This window comes from Vidua chalybeata, chromosome 2, assembly GCF_026979565.1.
Source record: "Vidua chalybeata isolate OUT-0048 chromosome 2, bVidCha1 merged haplotype, whole genome shotgun sequence".
NCBI classification, from domain to species: domain Eukaryota; kingdom Metazoa; phylum Chordata; class Aves; order Passeriformes; family Viduidae; genus Vidua; species Vidua chalybeata.
In genome coordinates this window covers 74,924,368-74,943,227 of record NC_071531.1, presented here as the reverse complement: position 1 = coordinate 74,943,227, position 18,860 = coordinate 74,924,368, and the positions used below count along the sequence as shown (strand labels likewise).

At 41.7% G+C, this 18,860-nt stretch overlaps 1 protein-coding gene across 2 annotated transcripts in view; it reads left to right on the top strand.

Moving 5' to 3' along the window:
* LOC128784727 (ovostatin-like) overlaps nucleotides 1-15,831 on the top strand; it is a 28,836-nt gene extending 13,005 nt beyond the window's left edge. Inside the window, exons 18-36 of one of the 2 annotated variants that reach the window (XM_053936581.1) lie at nucleotides 951-1,041; nucleotides 1,693-1,921; nucleotides 2,062-2,188; nucleotides 2,804-2,925; nucleotides 3,552-3,603; nucleotides 3,909-3,992; nucleotides 4,974-5,150; nucleotides 5,636-5,717; nucleotides 6,809-6,965; nucleotides 7,424-7,498; nucleotides 8,788-8,953; nucleotides 9,122-9,342; nucleotides 10,436-10,651; nucleotides 10,780-10,904; nucleotides 11,099-11,189; nucleotides 13,627-13,698; nucleotides 14,260-14,362; nucleotides 15,136-15,210; nucleotides 15,638-15,831. In XM_053936581.1, coding sequence (XP_053792556.1) covers nucleotides 951-1,041; nucleotides 1,693-1,921; nucleotides 2,062-2,188; nucleotides 2,804-2,925; nucleotides 3,552-3,603; nucleotides 3,909-3,992; nucleotides 4,974-5,150; nucleotides 5,636-5,717; nucleotides 6,809-6,965; nucleotides 7,424-7,498; nucleotides 8,788-8,953; nucleotides 9,122-9,342; nucleotides 10,436-10,651; nucleotides 10,780-10,904; nucleotides 11,099-11,189; nucleotides 13,627-13,698; nucleotides 14,260-14,362; nucleotides 15,136-15,188 — 2,243 coding nt within the window. In that variant the 3' untranslated portion in view covers nucleotides 15,189-15,210; nucleotides 15,638-15,831. The remainder of the gene's footprint in view (nucleotides 1-950; nucleotides 1,042-1,692; nucleotides 1,922-2,061; nucleotides 2,189-2,803; nucleotides 2,926-3,551; nucleotides 3,604-3,908; nucleotides 3,993-4,973; nucleotides 5,151-5,635; nucleotides 5,718-6,808; nucleotides 6,966-7,423; nucleotides 7,499-8,787; nucleotides 8,954-9,121; nucleotides 9,343-10,435; nucleotides 10,652-10,779; nucleotides 10,905-11,098; nucleotides 11,190-13,626; nucleotides 13,699-14,259; nucleotides 14,363-15,135; nucleotides 15,211-15,637) is intronic. The other variant, XM_053936580.1, reaches the window with a different exon arrangement.
* The last annotated feature ends 3,029 nt before the right edge of the window (nucleotides 15,832-18,860 follow it).

The window sequence follows — 18,860 nt, the reverse complement described above, 5'->3', positions numbered from 1 at the left end:
TGGGAAATAGGCCTGTGCGTCCCAGTTTGCATCCTATAATCTCCTTCTGGCAGTCCTTGCAGTAGAATCAATTTTGTTTCAGGTGCAGGTGCATGTAGAAAAAATGGGGCATACTGTGATGCTGCTTCTTTTATAAACTGATATTGGCTTTTCAGGGGTTTTCAGGTCAGAATCTTTCATCAAATCATAATTTAATTAAATATTTAAAAATCAAGAGTTCACACAGCATGTGGCATACTTAGCACATAGTCTCCAAGGCCTTTATAGATCAGCAAAAGTTATGATTCTCTCTCCATCAAGTCAGATTGCTCAGCAAAAGAACAAGAGTAGCAGGCATAATTTGCCACAAAGGAAAGCGTTATTCAACATTAGGAAAAAGTTCTTCCTCATGAGAATTGTAGTACACTACAAAGGGATCTCCAGGAGGTTTTGGAATCTCCATCACTGCTGGTTTTCAAAACTGAGCTGCACAAGAAGCAACCTGATCTGACTTTGAAGTTAGTCCTACTTCAAGAAGTTGGACCAGATAATTATAGGGGTTGCTCCCAACCTAGATTTTTTTTTTCAAAGATTCTGTGATTCTAAGTCATTGTAAAGCATTTATAGGCCTTGATGACAATACTGGCTGCTGGTGCCCATTTGCAAATCAAAGAGAGCAAGTTCTAGAGAATGGGGGACACATTTTTTAAACTGAATGACAAGACCTTCTGGTATGAAATGAAGTGAAATGTCTTGTAGCTAATATTTCGAGTATTTTCTCATGGGAAAAGAGAATAGATAAGAAATTGTTTCTTTGCATATCCCCATAGCTCTTGGAATTTTCCCTATTATATGAGGGGGTGGGGATTCCAAGAATGCTCAAACAGGATACTTAGTCTTCATTTGTGGTGGTGAAGCATGTCTGACATGATGTCTCTAATACGATCCTTTAATCATATCCCCACTTCTAGGTGAGTCAATGATTATTGGTGGAGGTCATGGTTTCAGCACTGTTCGGAAATACTTCCCTGAGACCTGGATTTGGGAACTGGTTAACACAGAGTAAGTATGCTTATTTTCACTTCTTTCTTCCTTTTTGAGTTGATTCATTTAGCTAAAAAGGACTCTGGGAAGGAACCATGGAACATATATTTGCTTTGTAGATGCTTTTCTCATCTTGATCAATGACAATTGCAGACAAATATTCTGTACCCTGTCTATCTGGTGGGGAGAAATAAATAGGGGCTAAGAGTGTAATAAAAGTATTTTTTAAGGAGAGAGAAGGACCTTGTTATTTTTCATTCAATTTTTAATTCAGCAGCAAAAAAACTCAGTTTATTTTATTTTCTTTCAGGCTATCACAGTATCCTCAATGATAATATTTCCATTTTAACTATGCCTTCAGATGCTGTTCTAGAACATTAATCTAAATTTATTGATTCTAGTCTGTGTAGTTGGGCATTCTGGTTTTTCAGCAATTGGTATTTCTAAATTTTAAAAGTTGAGTATTTGAGTGCTTTAAGATGTACTTAACTGGCACCTTTATCTTTACTTCAAGCATTACAGCAATTTTTTTTTTTAATATATGGAAAGGTATCTTGTAGAAAGTGAGATGAAAACAGAAGTTCTAACTCAAGCAGAAAGCCTATTCTATAATTTGTCTTGAAAAATTCCTAAGATCATTTCTCATTCTGTGTTTCTTATTCTCTTCAGTTCCAGAGGAGAGGTTGACGTCTCTTACACCATTCCTGACAGCATCACCGAGTGGAAAGCCAGCGCTTTCTGTGTGCAGGATGATGTCGGGTTTGGCATCTCCTCACCCGTTTCCCTGACAGCATTCCAACCATTCTTTGTGGACCTCACCCTGCCATACTCTGTCACTCGAGGGGAAAAATTTAATTTAATAGCCAATGTCTTCAACTACCTCAACGAGTGTGTCCAGGTATATCAAGTCAGAGGGTATGGGTACCGTGCTGTGCAAAACACAATAAATACTAATGCAGCAGCCTCCTTTGCTCTGCAGCCTGATTTTAAGGTCATTCTCTTTCATTTGTAATCTTGCTCCTTCTTTCTTTGTCCCAGATTAGTGCCATACTGGCACAGTCAAGTGACTATGAGGCAGAGATCCTTTCATCAGGGGGCAACACAGCAACAGTGTGTGCCAATGAAAGAAAAACATATATTTGGGCTGTTAGCCCCCAAAAACTTGGTAAGCTTGTCTTTCTATCACCTTGATATATCTCTGTTTGATCTTTCTACTTTAAGGCAGCATCAGTAATCCACAAGCAGGCATTTCTGGACAGCTCCATTAATTGCTAATAAATTTGCCAATAATTCTGGACTGGATTCTCAATGGGCAATAAGGACACTGCTCCTTCCCAGTTTTGTAGCTGTGTTAATCCACACTGCCTTCAAGTCCACATTGTCTTTTTTTAAAAAGCAGTTGTTAATTACTTGCATGTGTAAGTGCTCCAAAAGTTGAAATATGAATAAAGGCAGAAGAGCTATAATTAAACTATTGCAACACTGCCCTAGGCCAGAGAAAACTGAGTACAAGGCTAAGAAGAGGTGGAAATTGATAGTGAATGTCTGGTTTTTGGCCAGGATGACCCCTCTTTTATTCCTCATCCCAGGGCCCCAGGCAAGCACTCCTTTCCACTAATGAACAGATATGGAATTTTGATGAAATTTGGTTTTACTGAGCTGTCTTTAAAGAAAATACATTTCTCAGCAGTTCATCAGCCTAGAAGAGGCAGTCAAAACCAGGGGTAGTTGTAGACATTGAAGATAACTTCATTTTCTTGGCTGGTGGGTGCCTTTCCAGGTGAGGTGAAATTTGTGATTACTGCTGAGGCCAAACTGAACACCAGAGATACTGGAAACAACACATCTTCAGAAGAGGAGAGCATTTACAGGGACACCTTGTTTCAAACCCTACTTGTTGAGGTACGGTTGGAAATCTGCAGGTGCTTTCTGCCTGGTGGAAACTGGAATTCCTGTGGCTGAGGGTTAGAAGCTATTAGGAGGGAGGGAGTACTCCTGTGTACAGGAGGCTTCTCCATATCAAAATAAGAGTGAAATCATGGTGGTTACAGTATCCACTGTCCTCCTCCCACTGGCTCCTTCTTGAAACCATGAGCACATGTCCTGACAGCCCATGGTGCCAGAAGGGAGGAGATTGCAAGATTTCATACCTTACTTTTAAGCACCTTTAGCACATGACTCGAATACTAGGGAAGGGGGTGGAGGGAAGATATAAAAGGAAAAGGGTTTATCTTAAGCATCATAAAGCAGCATAGGATTAATTGGACAGAATTCCTCTCAGAGGCTAAAAATACATATTTTTTTAACTGCTTTTTGAGTAGGAAGGTGCTCTGGAAAGGATCTTGGGCAAGAGAGGGAGCCATGGACCAAGAGATATTCTAGTGGAGCTAGGGTAGGACTGGGTACAAGAGGTGCATGGTCTGGATAGCCATATTCACATACTGTCTTACACTGCTAAATGTCATGGTTTCATTGTGATGTTCTGCACTTTTCTTTCTCTTCCTGACCACTTCACTGCAATCAAACAGCCTGAAGGTATTAAAAAGGAGTTGACTCAGAGCTCTCTCGTCTGTGCAAAAGGTAAGGCAGGTTCATTCATTCATTCATTCATTCCAGGGAGTTAAGTGGAACTGCTTCACTGTCTTGTAGATCTTGTCCTACAAAGCCCGAGACCCTTCCAGGGGAGGAAGGAGATATTCAGGGTGTCCTAGGGTCTCTAGGACACAGCATCAGGATGCTAGGCTGAAATTCAGAATTTTCATATACCTTTGGCTCATTGGGCAAGTCTCTGTGGCATTTTCCAGACTGAAGAATGTAACAGTCAAGACTTCTGTAAAAAAAAAACCCTCATTCTAACAATTCTTCTTTTCACATTTTCTCATCAGGCAAAAAGATTTCTGAACAAGTGTCTCTCAGCTTGCCAAGAAACCTAGTGCAGGGATCAGCCAGAGCTTATTTTTCTGTCATTGGTAAGTTTAGTACTTAGACTAAATACAAAATGGCATATCTCTTGTGCTGCACCAAGTGCCATCATGTATTCACACACAAACCTTATGTAAAGTTAAAGAAATAATTATTCCTGATTTTAGAAGGTACATTGTCTACTTTGCAAAATGGCAGTGGGAGGCAAAATTTGCTCACAATTCTCTCATATCGAGAGAGGACAAAATGGTCCAATAATTTCCATTTATATTGCATTTCAGATTATACTTCATTAGCATATCCAGCTCAGTGTAGTGAAACAGCTGATTCAGATGAAAAGTAGCATAAGGCAGACTTCTTTGAAAAAATTATCTTAATTTCTTGGAAAGAAATCTTCAGAACTTCACTGACTACATAATTTCAAATTTATCACTTTGCATAATGAAAAACATTTGTAAGTCAGTAAGTTCCCACAGAATAAAAGTTTCAGGTCCCAATTGACTCTACTAATCTGAAAGTCATTACTAAGACTTGAGGGTTCTCTTCAGTGAAAATTTTTTGAGGCTCTGAGCTCAGATTGTTTTCTAAACACAGTCGGTTTGGGTGCCTGTGTCTGTGTGAGGTCTGCTGATGCTGTGCAATTACAGCCTCTGCAACCCGTTGGCATCATACCCCACGCAACATTTTCACATGTAGGTGCAAAAACAGGAAGCAGGTTATAAAGGGCAGGGAAATCTAACTCTTACAAGGATTCATAGCTTTTTCTCAGAAGCCGTGCCAGCCAGTATTGGTGGTCATTTTTTTCTCTCAAAATCTCTGTTTCTCCCAGGTGTCCATCATCCAGATAAGAAATGAAAAATGGTGACAGTTCAGCACTTTTCTTCTATGATGTGTCTTTGGTTACTGTGATTACCCTATATTAGTCATTGCCCTTGGGTTCATAATAAGAAAGTATAAAGCAATGTATAATGCTATGTAATAAAAACACATCTGAACTGGGCTGACTTCTTACATTTTTCACTCTTCAGGAGACATTTTGGGCACAGCCCTGCGGAACATAGATAACCTCCTCCATATGCCTTACGGCTGTGGAGAACAGAACATGGCCTTGTTCACACCCAACATCTATGCCCTGGATTATCTGAATAAGACTGGGCAGCTGACTGAAGAGATTAGAATCAGGGGTACTGGTTATTTATCCACAGGTAAGAGGTTTTCAGATTCTTCCATCTTCTTCCCCAGGGAAATGGTCACAGGACCAAGCCTGACAGAGTTTAAGAAGCATTTGGACAATGCTATCAGGCAGAGGTGTGATTTTTGGGGTTCTTTGCGTGGTTAAGAGGTGGACTTGGTGACCATTGTTGGTCCCTTCCAGTTCAGAATAAACTGCGATTCTGTGATCTAGTATTGTGATTGTTTGCCTTGAACTCTTTCACTCTGCATGTTGAGCACTGATCTCTGAATTCCAGTACCACAATAATTGCACGGAAGCAGGCAATAAGAGCACCCCAAAAGCAGCATGTCATTCTTCCAGGAGCAAAAGCAGCTGGAATTCATAGTGGTTGGCATTATTTGCCAGACATACATTACCTGATACCAAATCCAAAAGTCTTACTGCTTCAGTTGAACAAATAGCAGAACAAATCCTTTTCTGGGATTAGAAAATGTGTCTTCTTCATTGTGTTTTCAGGCTACCAGAAACAGCTATCATACAAACACCGCGATGGATCCTACAGCTCCTTTGGGTTACGAGATAGGGAAGGGAGTGTATGGTAAGTGATGACAATTTCTATTTCCCTAGCACAGGATCTTTAGGCTTTGGAAAACAATGCAAGTATTCAGTGATTCTTATTTTTAATAGACTAAATGAATATAGTTCAATTAATTTGAATCTCCTAGTAAAGGAGAAATTAATAACTGGAAAGTAGGCAACAAAAGGACGGTATGATGGTTGGGAGCTGGAGTACATAATGTTCAACAGGAAACTGAAGGATCTGGGTTTACTTAGCCTGTAGAAGAAGAAGAAACTAATGGGAGACCTGGGTAAAATTTTCTGCTGCCTAGATGGGGACTCCCCCCTAGATGGGGACATTTCCTAGATGGGGAAATTTGTATTTGGGAAGTACAAATTTTGGGGAAATTTGTATTTGGGAAGTACAAATTTCTCTGTATTTCACTGTAGAGTGGGAAATACAGAGAAACACTCTGTATTTCTGTGGAAGTCTTGGCCTTTCTCTGTGCAGCTCCAACAAGAGTCTGACTCAGTATTTCTGTGGAAATACGGAGTCAGACTCTTGTTGGAGCTGCACAGAGAAAGGCCAAGAGTTTGTCCTTACTCGAGTTGCTACAGAGACAACTCCAAGTGAGTAGAAAGAGTAAAAATCTTCCCCAGAAGAAGGCTGTAGCACTGAAACAAATACCCAGAGAGGATGTGGATATCTCTATCCCTAGAGACTTTCACATGACTGGACAAAAGACTGAGCAGCCTGACACATCTCTGAAGTTGGCCTTAGTTTAAGCAGGTGGTTGAACAGGAGACTTCCAAAGGTCCCTTCCAACCTGGTTTGCTTCATAATTCAATTAACTAAGACTAGAAATTGCTAACATCAATCACCAAGCTGTGTCTATACTTTACCACTGTTCTAAAAGAATGGTTTCAGCACAGTAATGGAGACATAGGAGGTCAATTTTTGGTATCAGGATTTTATGTATATTATTTATTTAAAACTCAGAAAACACTTTCTTATTTTACCTCAAACATTATGAAGTTATTTTTATGTCATTTTCTATGCACATCCTGTGCACTGGTAAATGTCCTTGGTCTTGTTCACACACCCGCCTTCTGTTTCTGGATCACCTGCAGGCTCACTGCCTTTGTGTACAAGTCACTGGAGCAAGCCAAACGCTACATCTATATTGATGACAACGTCCAGCATCAAACTTTGATCTGGCTGGCAAGCAAGCAGAAGTCAGATGGCTGCTTTGAAAATGCTGGATCACATTTCAACAATGCTTTGAAGGTAACTGAGATAAGTACAGCCCCAAACTTCCAGCCCTGCCATCTGAATTTATTTGGATAAGACACAAGCTTATTCTTCACCACACCCTTATTCTTCCTGGTACTGTTATCTCTTGTCTCTCCTACACAAGTAGGGCATAATTCTTATGTGTGCTTTTGATGATCAGGTAAAAACAACTAGAACTTTCTAAGTCTCAGGTTTTAGTTTCCACCACTGCATTTTGTGTTCAACCACAAGCTATTGTCTGTTTTATTGCACACATATGAAAGCCAAGAAGATGCAGTCAATTACTTTGGCTTTATCCTCTGTGAACTTGATCTTTCTTGTTCCTGTGCACACAGGGAGACAGAAATTACTGCTGATTGAAATCTGACTGATATATGAGCTATGAATTAATTAATATGTTGTTTATTTCCAGGACATTTGTCCTAACCAGTTCTTTGCTTGTTTTTCATCAGGGTGGAGAAGAAGCTGAATACTCTCTCACAGCCTATGTTGTGGCATCATTGCTGGAGGCTGGACACTCTGCTGCAGTAGGTTTTTGGTGCTGTTAGCCCAGTCAGACATTTGTCAAACTGCTTAGGTCACAGTCCTCACATCAGCTTTCCTTTACAATGAGGAACTCAAACACTGTTTGTAGGACAGTAGTTGATTGTAGACAGTCATTTTCAGAATGCTGCAGTCCCCTTCAAGTATTTAATGAGTGTTACAATTCAGTTACATATTCAGTGCCTATGGATTCACGTGAAACACCCCTGAGGAATCCAGCTGTTTTAGACAATGGTAGTCTAAGTAGGTGCAAAATCCAGACTGAATTTTCCCACTCCATCCAAAGTCCACTTTGAATTTTTTTCTGAATTTGCCCAGTCCAAAGTTCAAGCTATCCAAATCTTCTACAAATCTACAAACTCACTTTGTGCATTTAGTTCCAATGCCCATTTCCCTATGGAAATCTTAATAATGGTAGGAAAGTCTGAGTTGCTGGTTGTACTACTAGGCACTGGGAAATGAGAGCCAAGTTCTGTTCTCTGTAATATATTTCCTGCATATCCTTGTGACCTTGTTTTTATGCTGACTTTGTTCTTTATATAATGGGGAGGAGGAGAATTGTTCCAAATCTGACAAACATGTTCTAGATGTGCTGATTTTTTTAACATCCCTCATTCGTGGGGTATGGGCCATCATCAAGGTACACAAGACCAAGAGGATGAAAACTTTTGTGCAGAATCAAACAGTTCTATAGCAACATGAATTTAGTTTCCAGTATCTTCATAAGCAGCTCCAAAACTTGGTGTGACATGTTTAAGTGAAGCTGTAGAGACATTACATGGTTAGTAGTGTGCTGGTGATGTCTGAGATAGAGAAGAGTTCACAGAGATAGTAAGACTAAAAGGTCTGAAGAGTTACCTTGGTAGCTATATCTAGCAAATGAGCAATATCCATTTGAGAGAGCCTGCTTAATCATGAGGTCTCAATGCACTTTACATAGTTCTGTAAAAACAGTCCACGTTTTATTGCTACAGCAACCAAGCGACAAAGGTTTCACTTGAGTAGAGTCATCTCATGAGTCAAGAAAAGAAACAGTGCTCTCTTATTTTGGCCATGCTGCCTCTAAATAAATGCAGAAAGGAGGCAGCATGACTGGAAGGGCATTTTCTTACAGTATACACTCTGTAGGCCCTTAAACATGCCATGGATCATGTACATTTCTAGCATGAAGAGTCAGAGATTGCAGCTTAAGCAATGATGGAAGTGTGTAGAAAGTATTGTGTGGAGACACAAATCCAGGTACCTGACACCCCACTGTGTTTTGCATTACCAGCATCCTGTCATTCGGAGTGGCATGAACTGTTTGGAGACTGCATTTGACAGTGGGGTCCACAACCTGTATAACCAGGCCCTCCTTGCCTATGTTTATGGCTTAGCTGGCAGAGAGGAAAGACGCCAGTTCTTCCTTGAGCAGCTGGACGGGGCAGCTGTCAGGGCTGGTAAGTGCAGCATGGCCATGGCAGCGGCAGCGCAGCTGATGGATTATGTAAGCTGTTCTGATGCACAGTTTTGTCAGGAATGCTCTCCCTTCCCTTGCCTTTCATGCCTGCTATGCTACTGAATTTGGTTTTTTCCATGCTTTTTACACCCCACTTCTCTGTTTTCAGGTGGATCTGTTCACTGGCAGAGAGAAAACAAGCCACCAGCAGAACGTTTCTCTGACTTCTATTCCCGTGCCCCTTCTGCTGAGATTGAAATGACCAGCTATGTGCTCCTGGCACTGCTTAACAGAACCAAACTCACTCCAGAAGACTTATCTTATATTTCCCGCATTGTGTACTGGCTTATCAAACAACAGAACCCATATGGTGGATTTTCCTCCAGCCAGGTAACAGCTGGGTGTGGTAAAAAGAAAGCATCTTGGAGCAGTACTGTCTGCAAGCTGAATCTTGAAAAATGACAAATCTTTCTGACTGCATATGGATTTGAGTAATACTGAATAACTGGTGCTTTCATGGGTTGCCTTGTCAAAGGCACATCATGATCTGCATAGCTTTACACATAATTTGGCTTTAAGCAATGAGAATTTACCTGAATTCCAAGTTAGCCACGGACAGCAGTCACTGCTGACACAACATTATCCCAGGTCTTCTGCAATAATTAAAATCTGTTGCTCCAGAATCACAGAATCCAGAATGGGTCGGGCTGGAAAGGATCACAGGGGGTCATTTGGTCCAACCTCCCTGCTCAAGCAGGGTCATCCCAGAGCAGATGGCACAGGATTGTGTCCAGACAGCTCTTGAACATCTCCAGTGAGGGTGACTCCACAACCTCTCTTGGCAGCCTGTCCCAGTGCTCAGTCACCTGCACAGTGAAGGAGTTCTTCCTCATGTTCAGGTGGAATTTCCTGTGCATGAGTTTCTGCCCATTGCCTCTTCTATCGCTTAGCACCATCAAGAAGAGCCTGGATCCATCCTCTGGACATCCTCCCTTCAGATATTTGTGAGATCCCCTCTCAGTTGTCTCTTCTTGAGGCTGAACAGGCCCAGTTCTGTCGGCCTTTCCTCATAAGAGATGATCCGGTCCCTTAATCATTCTTGTCATGATGCTCCTCTGGACCCACTCCAGGAGCTCCATGTCTCTGCTGTACTGAGAAGCCCAGACTGGACACAGCACTCCAGATACACCTCCCTAGGGCTGAGTAGAGGGGCAGGATCAACTCCCTCCACCTGCTGCCAAAGCCCTTCCTAATGCACCACAGATGAACTTACTGGTCACCAGAGCACACTGGTGGCTCAGGGACAGCTTTCTGTCCACCAGGATGAGTTCTACAAGAACTTGTGTCTTGCCTCTTTGGCTCTTTGCAAAGTCCCCCTGCTTTCATGAGTACTGACAAGGTATCAGGGAAATAGGAGCTACACTAACCTCACACACCATCTTACACCTGGGTATCTAATTGGGGATCATGTTATTCTTTTCAGGACACTGTGGTTGCTCTCCAAGCTTTAGCCCAGTACGGATATCTCACTTTCTCCAAAAAAAGTGTTAATACGGTCCAAGTCCACTTCATGGAGACCCCCAGTAAGATTTTCCAGGTGAACGACAAGAACCGCTTCTTACTGCAGCAGGCGTCCTTACCCACCATTCCAGGGAATTACAGTGTGGAGGTGAATGGCACTGGCTGTGTCTATCTGCAGGTAAGCAAGCTGGGAACTCAGCACCACCCTCTGGGAACTAAGCAGGGGGCTCTCCATGCTTCATTCCTCTCCATATGTCATGCTCTTCTTTACATCTGTGACCATCTCACACTTTCTATCTCTTTCAGACCACCCTGAGATACAACATCCATTTGCCAAAAAAAGCTGCAGGATTCTCTCTTTCTGTAAAGACAGCAAATGTGTCTTGCACAGGCAACTATCCACCAAAGTTTGACCTTGTCCTCTCTGCCAGGTAACTTCCTTTTCCTGACCTACCCCCTTGCATTCGCAATTTGGTAAAGCATCCAAGAAAGGATCTAAGTAGAGGCAGTTAACTGGTGCTCTTCAGCTGTAGGAAGAAACACGGGATTACTGGGAGCTAAAAATGGCATTCACTGGTCTCCTTTCCATTTGTAGACCAGACTAACAGAACATTTCTTATTTTAGTTACACAGGAAACCGCAACATCTCCAACATGGCTATTATTGATGTGAAAATGCTCTCGGGATTTGTTCCTGAAGAATCTTCCCTGAAAAAGGTAAAAAATGGGACCAATGTGAATGATAAAGCTAAGAGCATAGGAAGTTGATAAACACAGTCTCTGATTAGTAAATTTGAGCCCATGGGAATACTGCAAAATCCCTGAGCACAGCCATATCTTGCATACTCTGGGCTTCAAATTTGTAGCTGTTTATGTGTTGAAGACAAATCTGTTAGGAGTTGCCAAATCCAGTAGCCCAGGAGAGCTAAGACTTCATATCCCCAGGCCCAACCAACAGCAAAGTTCACTGTATATTCCCAATAAGCAGACATACACACTATACATATATATCCATATATACATAATAGATGTGCTACACAAATCAGCAGAAAGACAGCACTTCCACAAACACAGATAGCACAAATGGCATTATCCTGTTCCCTTTTCCTGTCTGATCAGATTAAAATCTCATTTGCAGAAAAGAGAACTACATAAATACATAAATATTCACAAGCACATATATACACAATGTGGCTTCTCATGGTAGCTGGCCTTAGGCACTCAGTCTACCCAGCAGCTGCCCCTGGACCCTTGCTCTGTTGAGTTGCTGGCACCTGGACATGTACCTCCTTTAAGGTCTGAGCACCACTTCAGTGCCTGGAGCTGAGGTCCCCATCACCCACATGCATGCTTAGGTGGCCTCTGTTTAGGACCTCTATAAGCATTCTTAAACATGCAGCAGATGAGCTGGGGTCCCCTGGTTTCACAGTGATGTCAAACAGTCACATACACACAGAGACATGCAAATAAGTCTCCACTAGCTGCTTCAGACCAATGTCCACCTCCAAGACTGTATGGTTTCTCCAGAAATAGGCTCAGACACTCTGGTCCCTTTGGTAGCTGTCTTGGATCCTCTGGTGTCTCCAACATTTGGGTCAGGTTTATGCCTCACTCAGTAGCTGGCTGCTATTCCAGTTCATCACCAGTGAGCACATGCTGACATACATACCCCCGTCACTACAAGCCTGCAGTCTGGTGTCTCAGGATGCTGGCACTCCAGGCACACTGTCCCTGTGATCTCTGATCCTCTCTTCAGTGACTTGCACTCCCTGCACACACGTTCACATGGAATAGAGAGCCTTTCACCCTGGAAAATTGCCAGGAACAGAGATTAATAAGAAGGCAGGAGAGGCTGTGGTGACCAGGTGCAGGGAAGACAAGTGTGCTGACCACCAACCTGTTCATGTGCAACTGGCCTCGTTTATCTCATTTTCCACCCTTTTTCCTTCCAATTGGATTTTATCCCTCTCTTTGTTACTTCTGGTTCTTCCCCTAAACAACCCGCAAAAACTCTTTCTTGAGTCCCAGCGTCCCATACTCAGCCCCATGGTCTGTAGGCAGCATTCCCCTTCAGTCTGCAAGGTGATCCGGGGATATTCTGCTGCTGACTCACCTGGTGACTCTCACACTGACAATGGGCTGGTCACTGCCCTGTGGCAGCCCCAAGGGGCAGAGGGTCAGAGTGATCCAATGGCTCTGCTCAGGTTACTGGGTTTCCCTGTGCTCCTTAGTGTTTTGTGTGCATGAGTCTGTAGTCACACAGCCTGACAGAATCTATGTGAGAAATACTTCTGCCATAGTTAAATTGCTTTAATTGGCATTTTGCTTTATTATCCCTTTGAAAAGGGTTTATTTCTTCCTCTACAGTGCAGTTTAACAAGCAACCAAAAAAAGGAGCTCTTTGATCCTCCTCCTTTACTATCCAGAAATTTGGTTATGATGATGATAATTCTGGGGACAACACTGATAAGCACCTCGTTTAGGTTTCTACTACAATTCAGGTTCACAATAGATGAGTTACTTTCAAGTCATGAGCTGTAATTTTCAAGCAGATAAAAAGAAGAATGAAATATAGCTGCTCATACCTTTGTGTATTTATAATCATTCAGCATTCAGGCTTGAATTTTTTTGGCTAGAACTGTATGAAAATAATAAATTTTCTTTGGAAGATTTTTTCTGTTGAGATGCTATTCTGTTTGGCATCCTACTCCTCTTCATATACACTTGAGGAAAAATAGCTGTTTTTTAAAGTTTGGAATATTTTAGGTTTGTATCCTTTGATATCAAAATAATTTTGTTCACATTCTTTTCAAAACGTTTTTAAACTTTTATTTAAAGCATACAATGGACTAGCAAGCGAGTCAGCTTGAGCTGCAGAAATTAATTGCAAATTCTCTTTGAAATGAGGGAATTCTTAGGTTGATGATGAAAGTCACAAGTACCAAAGCTGGCTGGTGGAACTGTTTACCACTGTGACTGGTCTGCACGCATCAGGTTATAAAAACACAACCTGCATTTCTTTTTTTGGCGACTAGATGGCGGGGCGGTATAAAAGGAGCACGGCAGCCGCTTTAAATGCATTTTACTGTGGAATCTGTAAGTCTCCTTGGCAAGTCTCCCGTGCTAACATTGCTGTATTTTGCCTTATTTAAAGCTTCGGTACGAGAATTCTATTGTGGATCGTGTAGACATCAAGAACAACCACATACTCTTCTACCTTCAGAAGGTAAGTTTGGGAGGTTTCCTTTCAGTTTAATAAAACTGGAAGTTTAAAAGAAGCTCCCAGATAAAAGAAAAATCTTATTAATAGCATATTAACAATACCCATGCCTTAAAGATGTAAAGGTACTTCGCTCAATCCAGCATCACAGGGGATAATGGAGATACTGTGATCAAAGTAATTTAAGGGAGAAAAGTAGGGAGAGGATTCTTAGGGGTACTGAAGGTGATTTTAGCTGGGAAAAGGCAAGGAAAGAAACTAACAGCAATTTTCTATTACAGGTTGAATGCTGATGTGCTGAAAACCACACTAACAGGGAATTAAGTTGGGGTAATTGGCAATGGAAATAGGAGGAGGAGAAAAGAAAAGAGCACACAATTTTAGCAACAAAACATATTTAGCAACAGCTTTTAAACAATTGTCTGATTTAACTTCAAGTTTACAAACTGGAGGAAACTGTAGAATAGCACAGTCACACAGTCTGACTAAGAAATGAATCTGTTCAACCTTAGCCTCAGGGATCGTTATGAAAAGTTCTGATGCATCTTCTTGTCTTGCCATTTCCAGGTCTCCCAGAAGGAAATCAGCTTCTCCTTCGGTGTGGAGCAAAGCCTGCCAGTCTCAGACATCAAACCAGTGCCTGTGCATATATATGATTACTATGAAACAGGTAGGTGACCCAGCAGGCCTCAGTAAAACCCGTGACAAAGGAGGGGCAAGGAGAGACCCACTTAGCAATTCTGCTGGTTTTGATTACTAGACTGCAAAGGTTTTGCAGAGCATAAACAGTTCCTGCCCTCCTGTGTTTACATTTCTTGCTTCATTTCAACATAAAGCAGATAAGAAAGTGATACATGAGAGCTTCTTTCTTACAAAACACATACAAAAAGACATGGGGTTCAACTTTCTTGCCACGGTTTGGACATGATGGTTAAAATCAGTAACTCAAAAGCAGCAGTGTTCTTCACTTCCCTGAACTGCATTAGCTAATTTTTATTTAATATTGTCATTGTAGGCTGCAGCAAAAAGATCTTCCTTGGTGGAATTTATATACTTAAGTATGAATGACAGTCCCACTTAACAAAAGAGGAGTTTAATTAACTAGAACTAGAAAAATAAGTGCCTGACCACCTTTCTTGAACTGAATCCTAGCAAATTAGCAGCAGCAGCAGCAGTCAGAAAATTGACCCTGGAGTGCATTTTCTGTCACCTGATCCACATCTTGCATGGTGACAGCAATGAAGTGTCCTGACAAATATGGTCAGACTGCACTGGTCTCTGACTATGCAGCCCTGCAACTCAGTGCCTTGACAAGTGGGAGTCTACCACAAAACTTATCAAATGTCTTCTGTTTTGTAGCATGTTAATGACAGATGCAGGTAGGCTGGGGTCAGAATGATTTCTCACTCTCATACAAATGTCTTCTTCCTTTTTTCTTTCCAGATGAATATGCCCTTTCAGAGTACAACACTCCCTGCTCCCTATCTTCCAACTGAAATCAGATGTCTGCCAGAAGAGGTAATGATTCAGAAAGTAGCAGGCAAGCAGCTGTAGAACAAGAAGAGGATAAGAAACTTGTTTTTTTTTTTTTTGGGAACACAATGAAAAACATATAGAATAATGAGGAATAAGCAAATCCCATTTTGCCGTAGATCAGAATGACCCATTCTGGCCCACACTTCCAAAAGAACTGGAATCAGTGTGGATTAGAAACTGCAGACAAAGTGCTTTTCCTGACAAGGGAGATACTGTGCAATTGTTGACTCTGACCATCCATCTTGTTTTGAAACTTATGACAAATTCCAGTGGGAGATTTGTGTAAAGGTACTCATTTGAAGTGTATGTTCTGGGCTATAGATTCCTCTTAAGGAATCCTAATATCAGAGAATAATGTACTGGTGCTGCTTCTGTAGATTTTACTTGTTTTGGTATTTCCATTATCCAGAAGGAAAATCCTGAAGAAATTACTTTGATCTCACCTTTTTCAGCAATTGAACTGAATCACCTACAGATGACAGAATTCTAATCATAGGAAGACAACTTTTGTGCAAGTTTTGCCTCTATCTAGAAAGAAATGTTTCCTTCAGATTAGCATCTCATATTTTACTGTCCTTTGTAATAAAACATTCTGATTGGCAATGGTATTTGTCCCAGCCTCCACTCCTTGGTCTGTCTAGAGCTGGGTGAGCACAAGAGCCCAGGATATGGTAGGAGAGGAGCAGCCCAGTGCACACCCTGAGAGCTCTGTTCTGTAGGATGCCAGGCTTGCCCAGAGATAGCTCCAGGGAAACTAATCCTGCCTCACAGTGCAGGAACCCCTGTGACAGGGGGAAGTCATGACAGAGACAGGCTAAGAGTAATCTCAGAAAGATGCAAAAAAAATTGGAAGCTGTAGGAGAACATAAATCTTGGTTTGGAAGGACCTGGGGATGACACCAACTGCAGCCTCCTGTTCTAAGAACCGCCCAGAAGAAAGTAACCAGCAGAAGGGTGTTCAGCTTGAGAGTGGCTCTGGGGTCCAGCAAAAAAAAACAGAATTCAGCAAAACCAGGACCTATGAAACCTTGGGAAGCAGCTAGAGAGTTGCTCCAAACAGATGAGGAATCTGACATAGGAACCTAAGGCTCTTTGTGAATTTAGGTTCTGTTTGATGTGAGCTAAGTGCCTTAAGACCCTTGAGAACCTGGCCCCATGCCTTGATTCTCTCAGCTCTCTAAATACACCACTTGGCATGTGAAAGCATCAGGCACAGAGCAGCTTTTCATGTGGTAGCTCTGTGCATGCAGGTGAGCCTGAAGGGGCACTTCAATGCATAAAACAACATTTATGATCACATGTGCCACCTATATTTCTGGTTATTCTCCTTAGGATGGACAGAAATATGGGAATGGAGTTCTCTGCTTTTTTTTCTCTTTCTTTCTTTTTTTCTTTTCTTTTTTTCTTTTTTTTTTTTTTTTAAGTTGCATATAATCTTAGTTTACTGAGAAACAAGACTACTTTCTTCCCCAACACTTCTGGTGGAATTTCTACCTTGTGAAAAAAATAAAGACATTTTGAGAAAAAAAAGGTATTGTGAGGTGAGTAGCTTTCAAGTCTTTCAATTCTGCTCAAAACATTGAGTTTCTATCCCCAGCATTTCTCTTCCCATCAGAAGCAACCCCTGGGCACAACCCTTGACCCAAAAAGTCACACTGAAAGCAATGTTTTCATGTTTGCATGAGACCTATGGTGACTTTTGCTACATGCTGAGAAGTAACTTATGACTCTGAAGATGTTAAGTGGCCAACTGACCCCAAACTCCCCCTTGCTCTCCCATCCCTGTCAGCAAAAAAGATTGTGTGAGCTTCAAGAGGGGTCAGTCAGGCTACTTCAATCCACCTTACTCAGCTGTGTAAACTCAGCCTGCTGCTGAACAAAAGCCTTTGTTTAATGCCATCCCAGTGAATGGCCAACTGCAAGCCTTGTCAGAGGGAAACTGATATGAAATGCAGATGCTTTCAAAAGCACAGCATTTAAATTTTACTACAAATTTCCAAAACAGTAGGCTGAGAGGGAGTGGATGGAACAATGCCAGCAGTACCTAGCCAAGTCTGCATTTTACAGCCTTCTTTTACCTCTTTAACACATTTAACTGCAGTGCAACTAGTGACCCAATTTTTTTTTTTTCCGCATTGAGCTTGCATCATGTGATGCTGCTGCTTCACAAATTCAGTTTGCTTAACCTCAGTGCAAGTCAGATGAAAAGATGTAACAATTGAAAGGAGCTTCAGATACTGACCTTGTAGGACCATGTGAATCAATCAGAAAATGGTAAGGGCCATATCCCATCTCCAAAAATTGCAAATACATTTACACTCAGTTTTCTTTGATTGCAATAGTGAGAAAGATGCTCTACAACTCTAAAATTACCATGAATCAATCTTCCCTTTGACTTTCAGTGTGCAAAAAGGTGCAGTTCCTACAGGACCCATCTGCTTAGCCCATGGCAATGTGCCAGGACAGGCTCTGGAAGTTTTTCCCAGAGTTAGATGCTGCCAGGACTCTGATACTGTTTTGTGTAACAGCAAAGCATTTGTGCTTGGAGCAACTATGAGTGACACTAGGCATGGATGTGGTGCTCCAGTCACTCCCTCATTTCCACACAGTACTCTCCAGCAGACACTTTTGCCTAGTGCGGGTCATTTATGGGTCAATAACAATAAAAAAACCCTAGTTCTTCAAAAGAGGACAATCAGGACTTTCTCTTATTCCCTGTTTGCCTGAGGCCACTTGTTTGCCCTGAGACAACTTGGAAACCTCAACCGTTTAGGAAGATAATAAAAGTTTAAAAAGACTGACAAATCTTCATCCAGGACACATCCTCCAGCTTGTTCTGTACAGTGCTCAGCAGTTCAATACCTAGCTGCAGAATATATTTTCACTGGAGACAAAGGAAAAATAGCCTTTATGTGAGGGGAATGAATCAAAAAACTTTTCAGGCTTAAGGTCAGGGGTTGAAGGCACAAACAGGCTCTCCCTGGGGGGTGTCCTTAAAGTAGTGCAATTAATATATCAGGTAACACAAGAGTATTGTTTTGCTGCCAAGTAGATAATAATAACAGATAAAGGGAGAGAAAGCTACAGGCTCTGAATAGCATTTGCACGCCTTCCATAACGTGTCTGGAACAAGTTCAATTTCTGGGATGTCGTAGTGGAAAAAAAAATTCTTTGTAACAACAAAAAATGGATTTAGAAGCAAGATATTGGTCAATGGCAAAAAGATCAAAGTACTCAAAAAGAGACTGAGCCTCCAACATTTCGTGTTATCAGCCTGTTGTGAGAGACTCCTAACGCCAAGCTCTCTTTCCCATTCAAGTCCTAGCAGCATCACACCTACACTGAAGACAGGCTTCAAAGAAATGAGAAGAGGTAGTCCCTGCTCTAAAAGATGTAGGTCTTATGTCTTGCATTCATATCCTATGAACTCTTGGTTCTGATAAAATCATTTTACAGCCTTGAAGTGAGATCTCCCCTTCCTTTTTCAGAGCACTTGGATTAAACATGCAGCATTTCCAAAATATGTCCAAGAAATTTCCTTGGACCCATAAAACTGCATCCAAAGACACAAGTAAAAGCACTGCTCCTCTGTACTGCTCTTCTCACAGACCTACCTGCAGTTCAGACAGGTG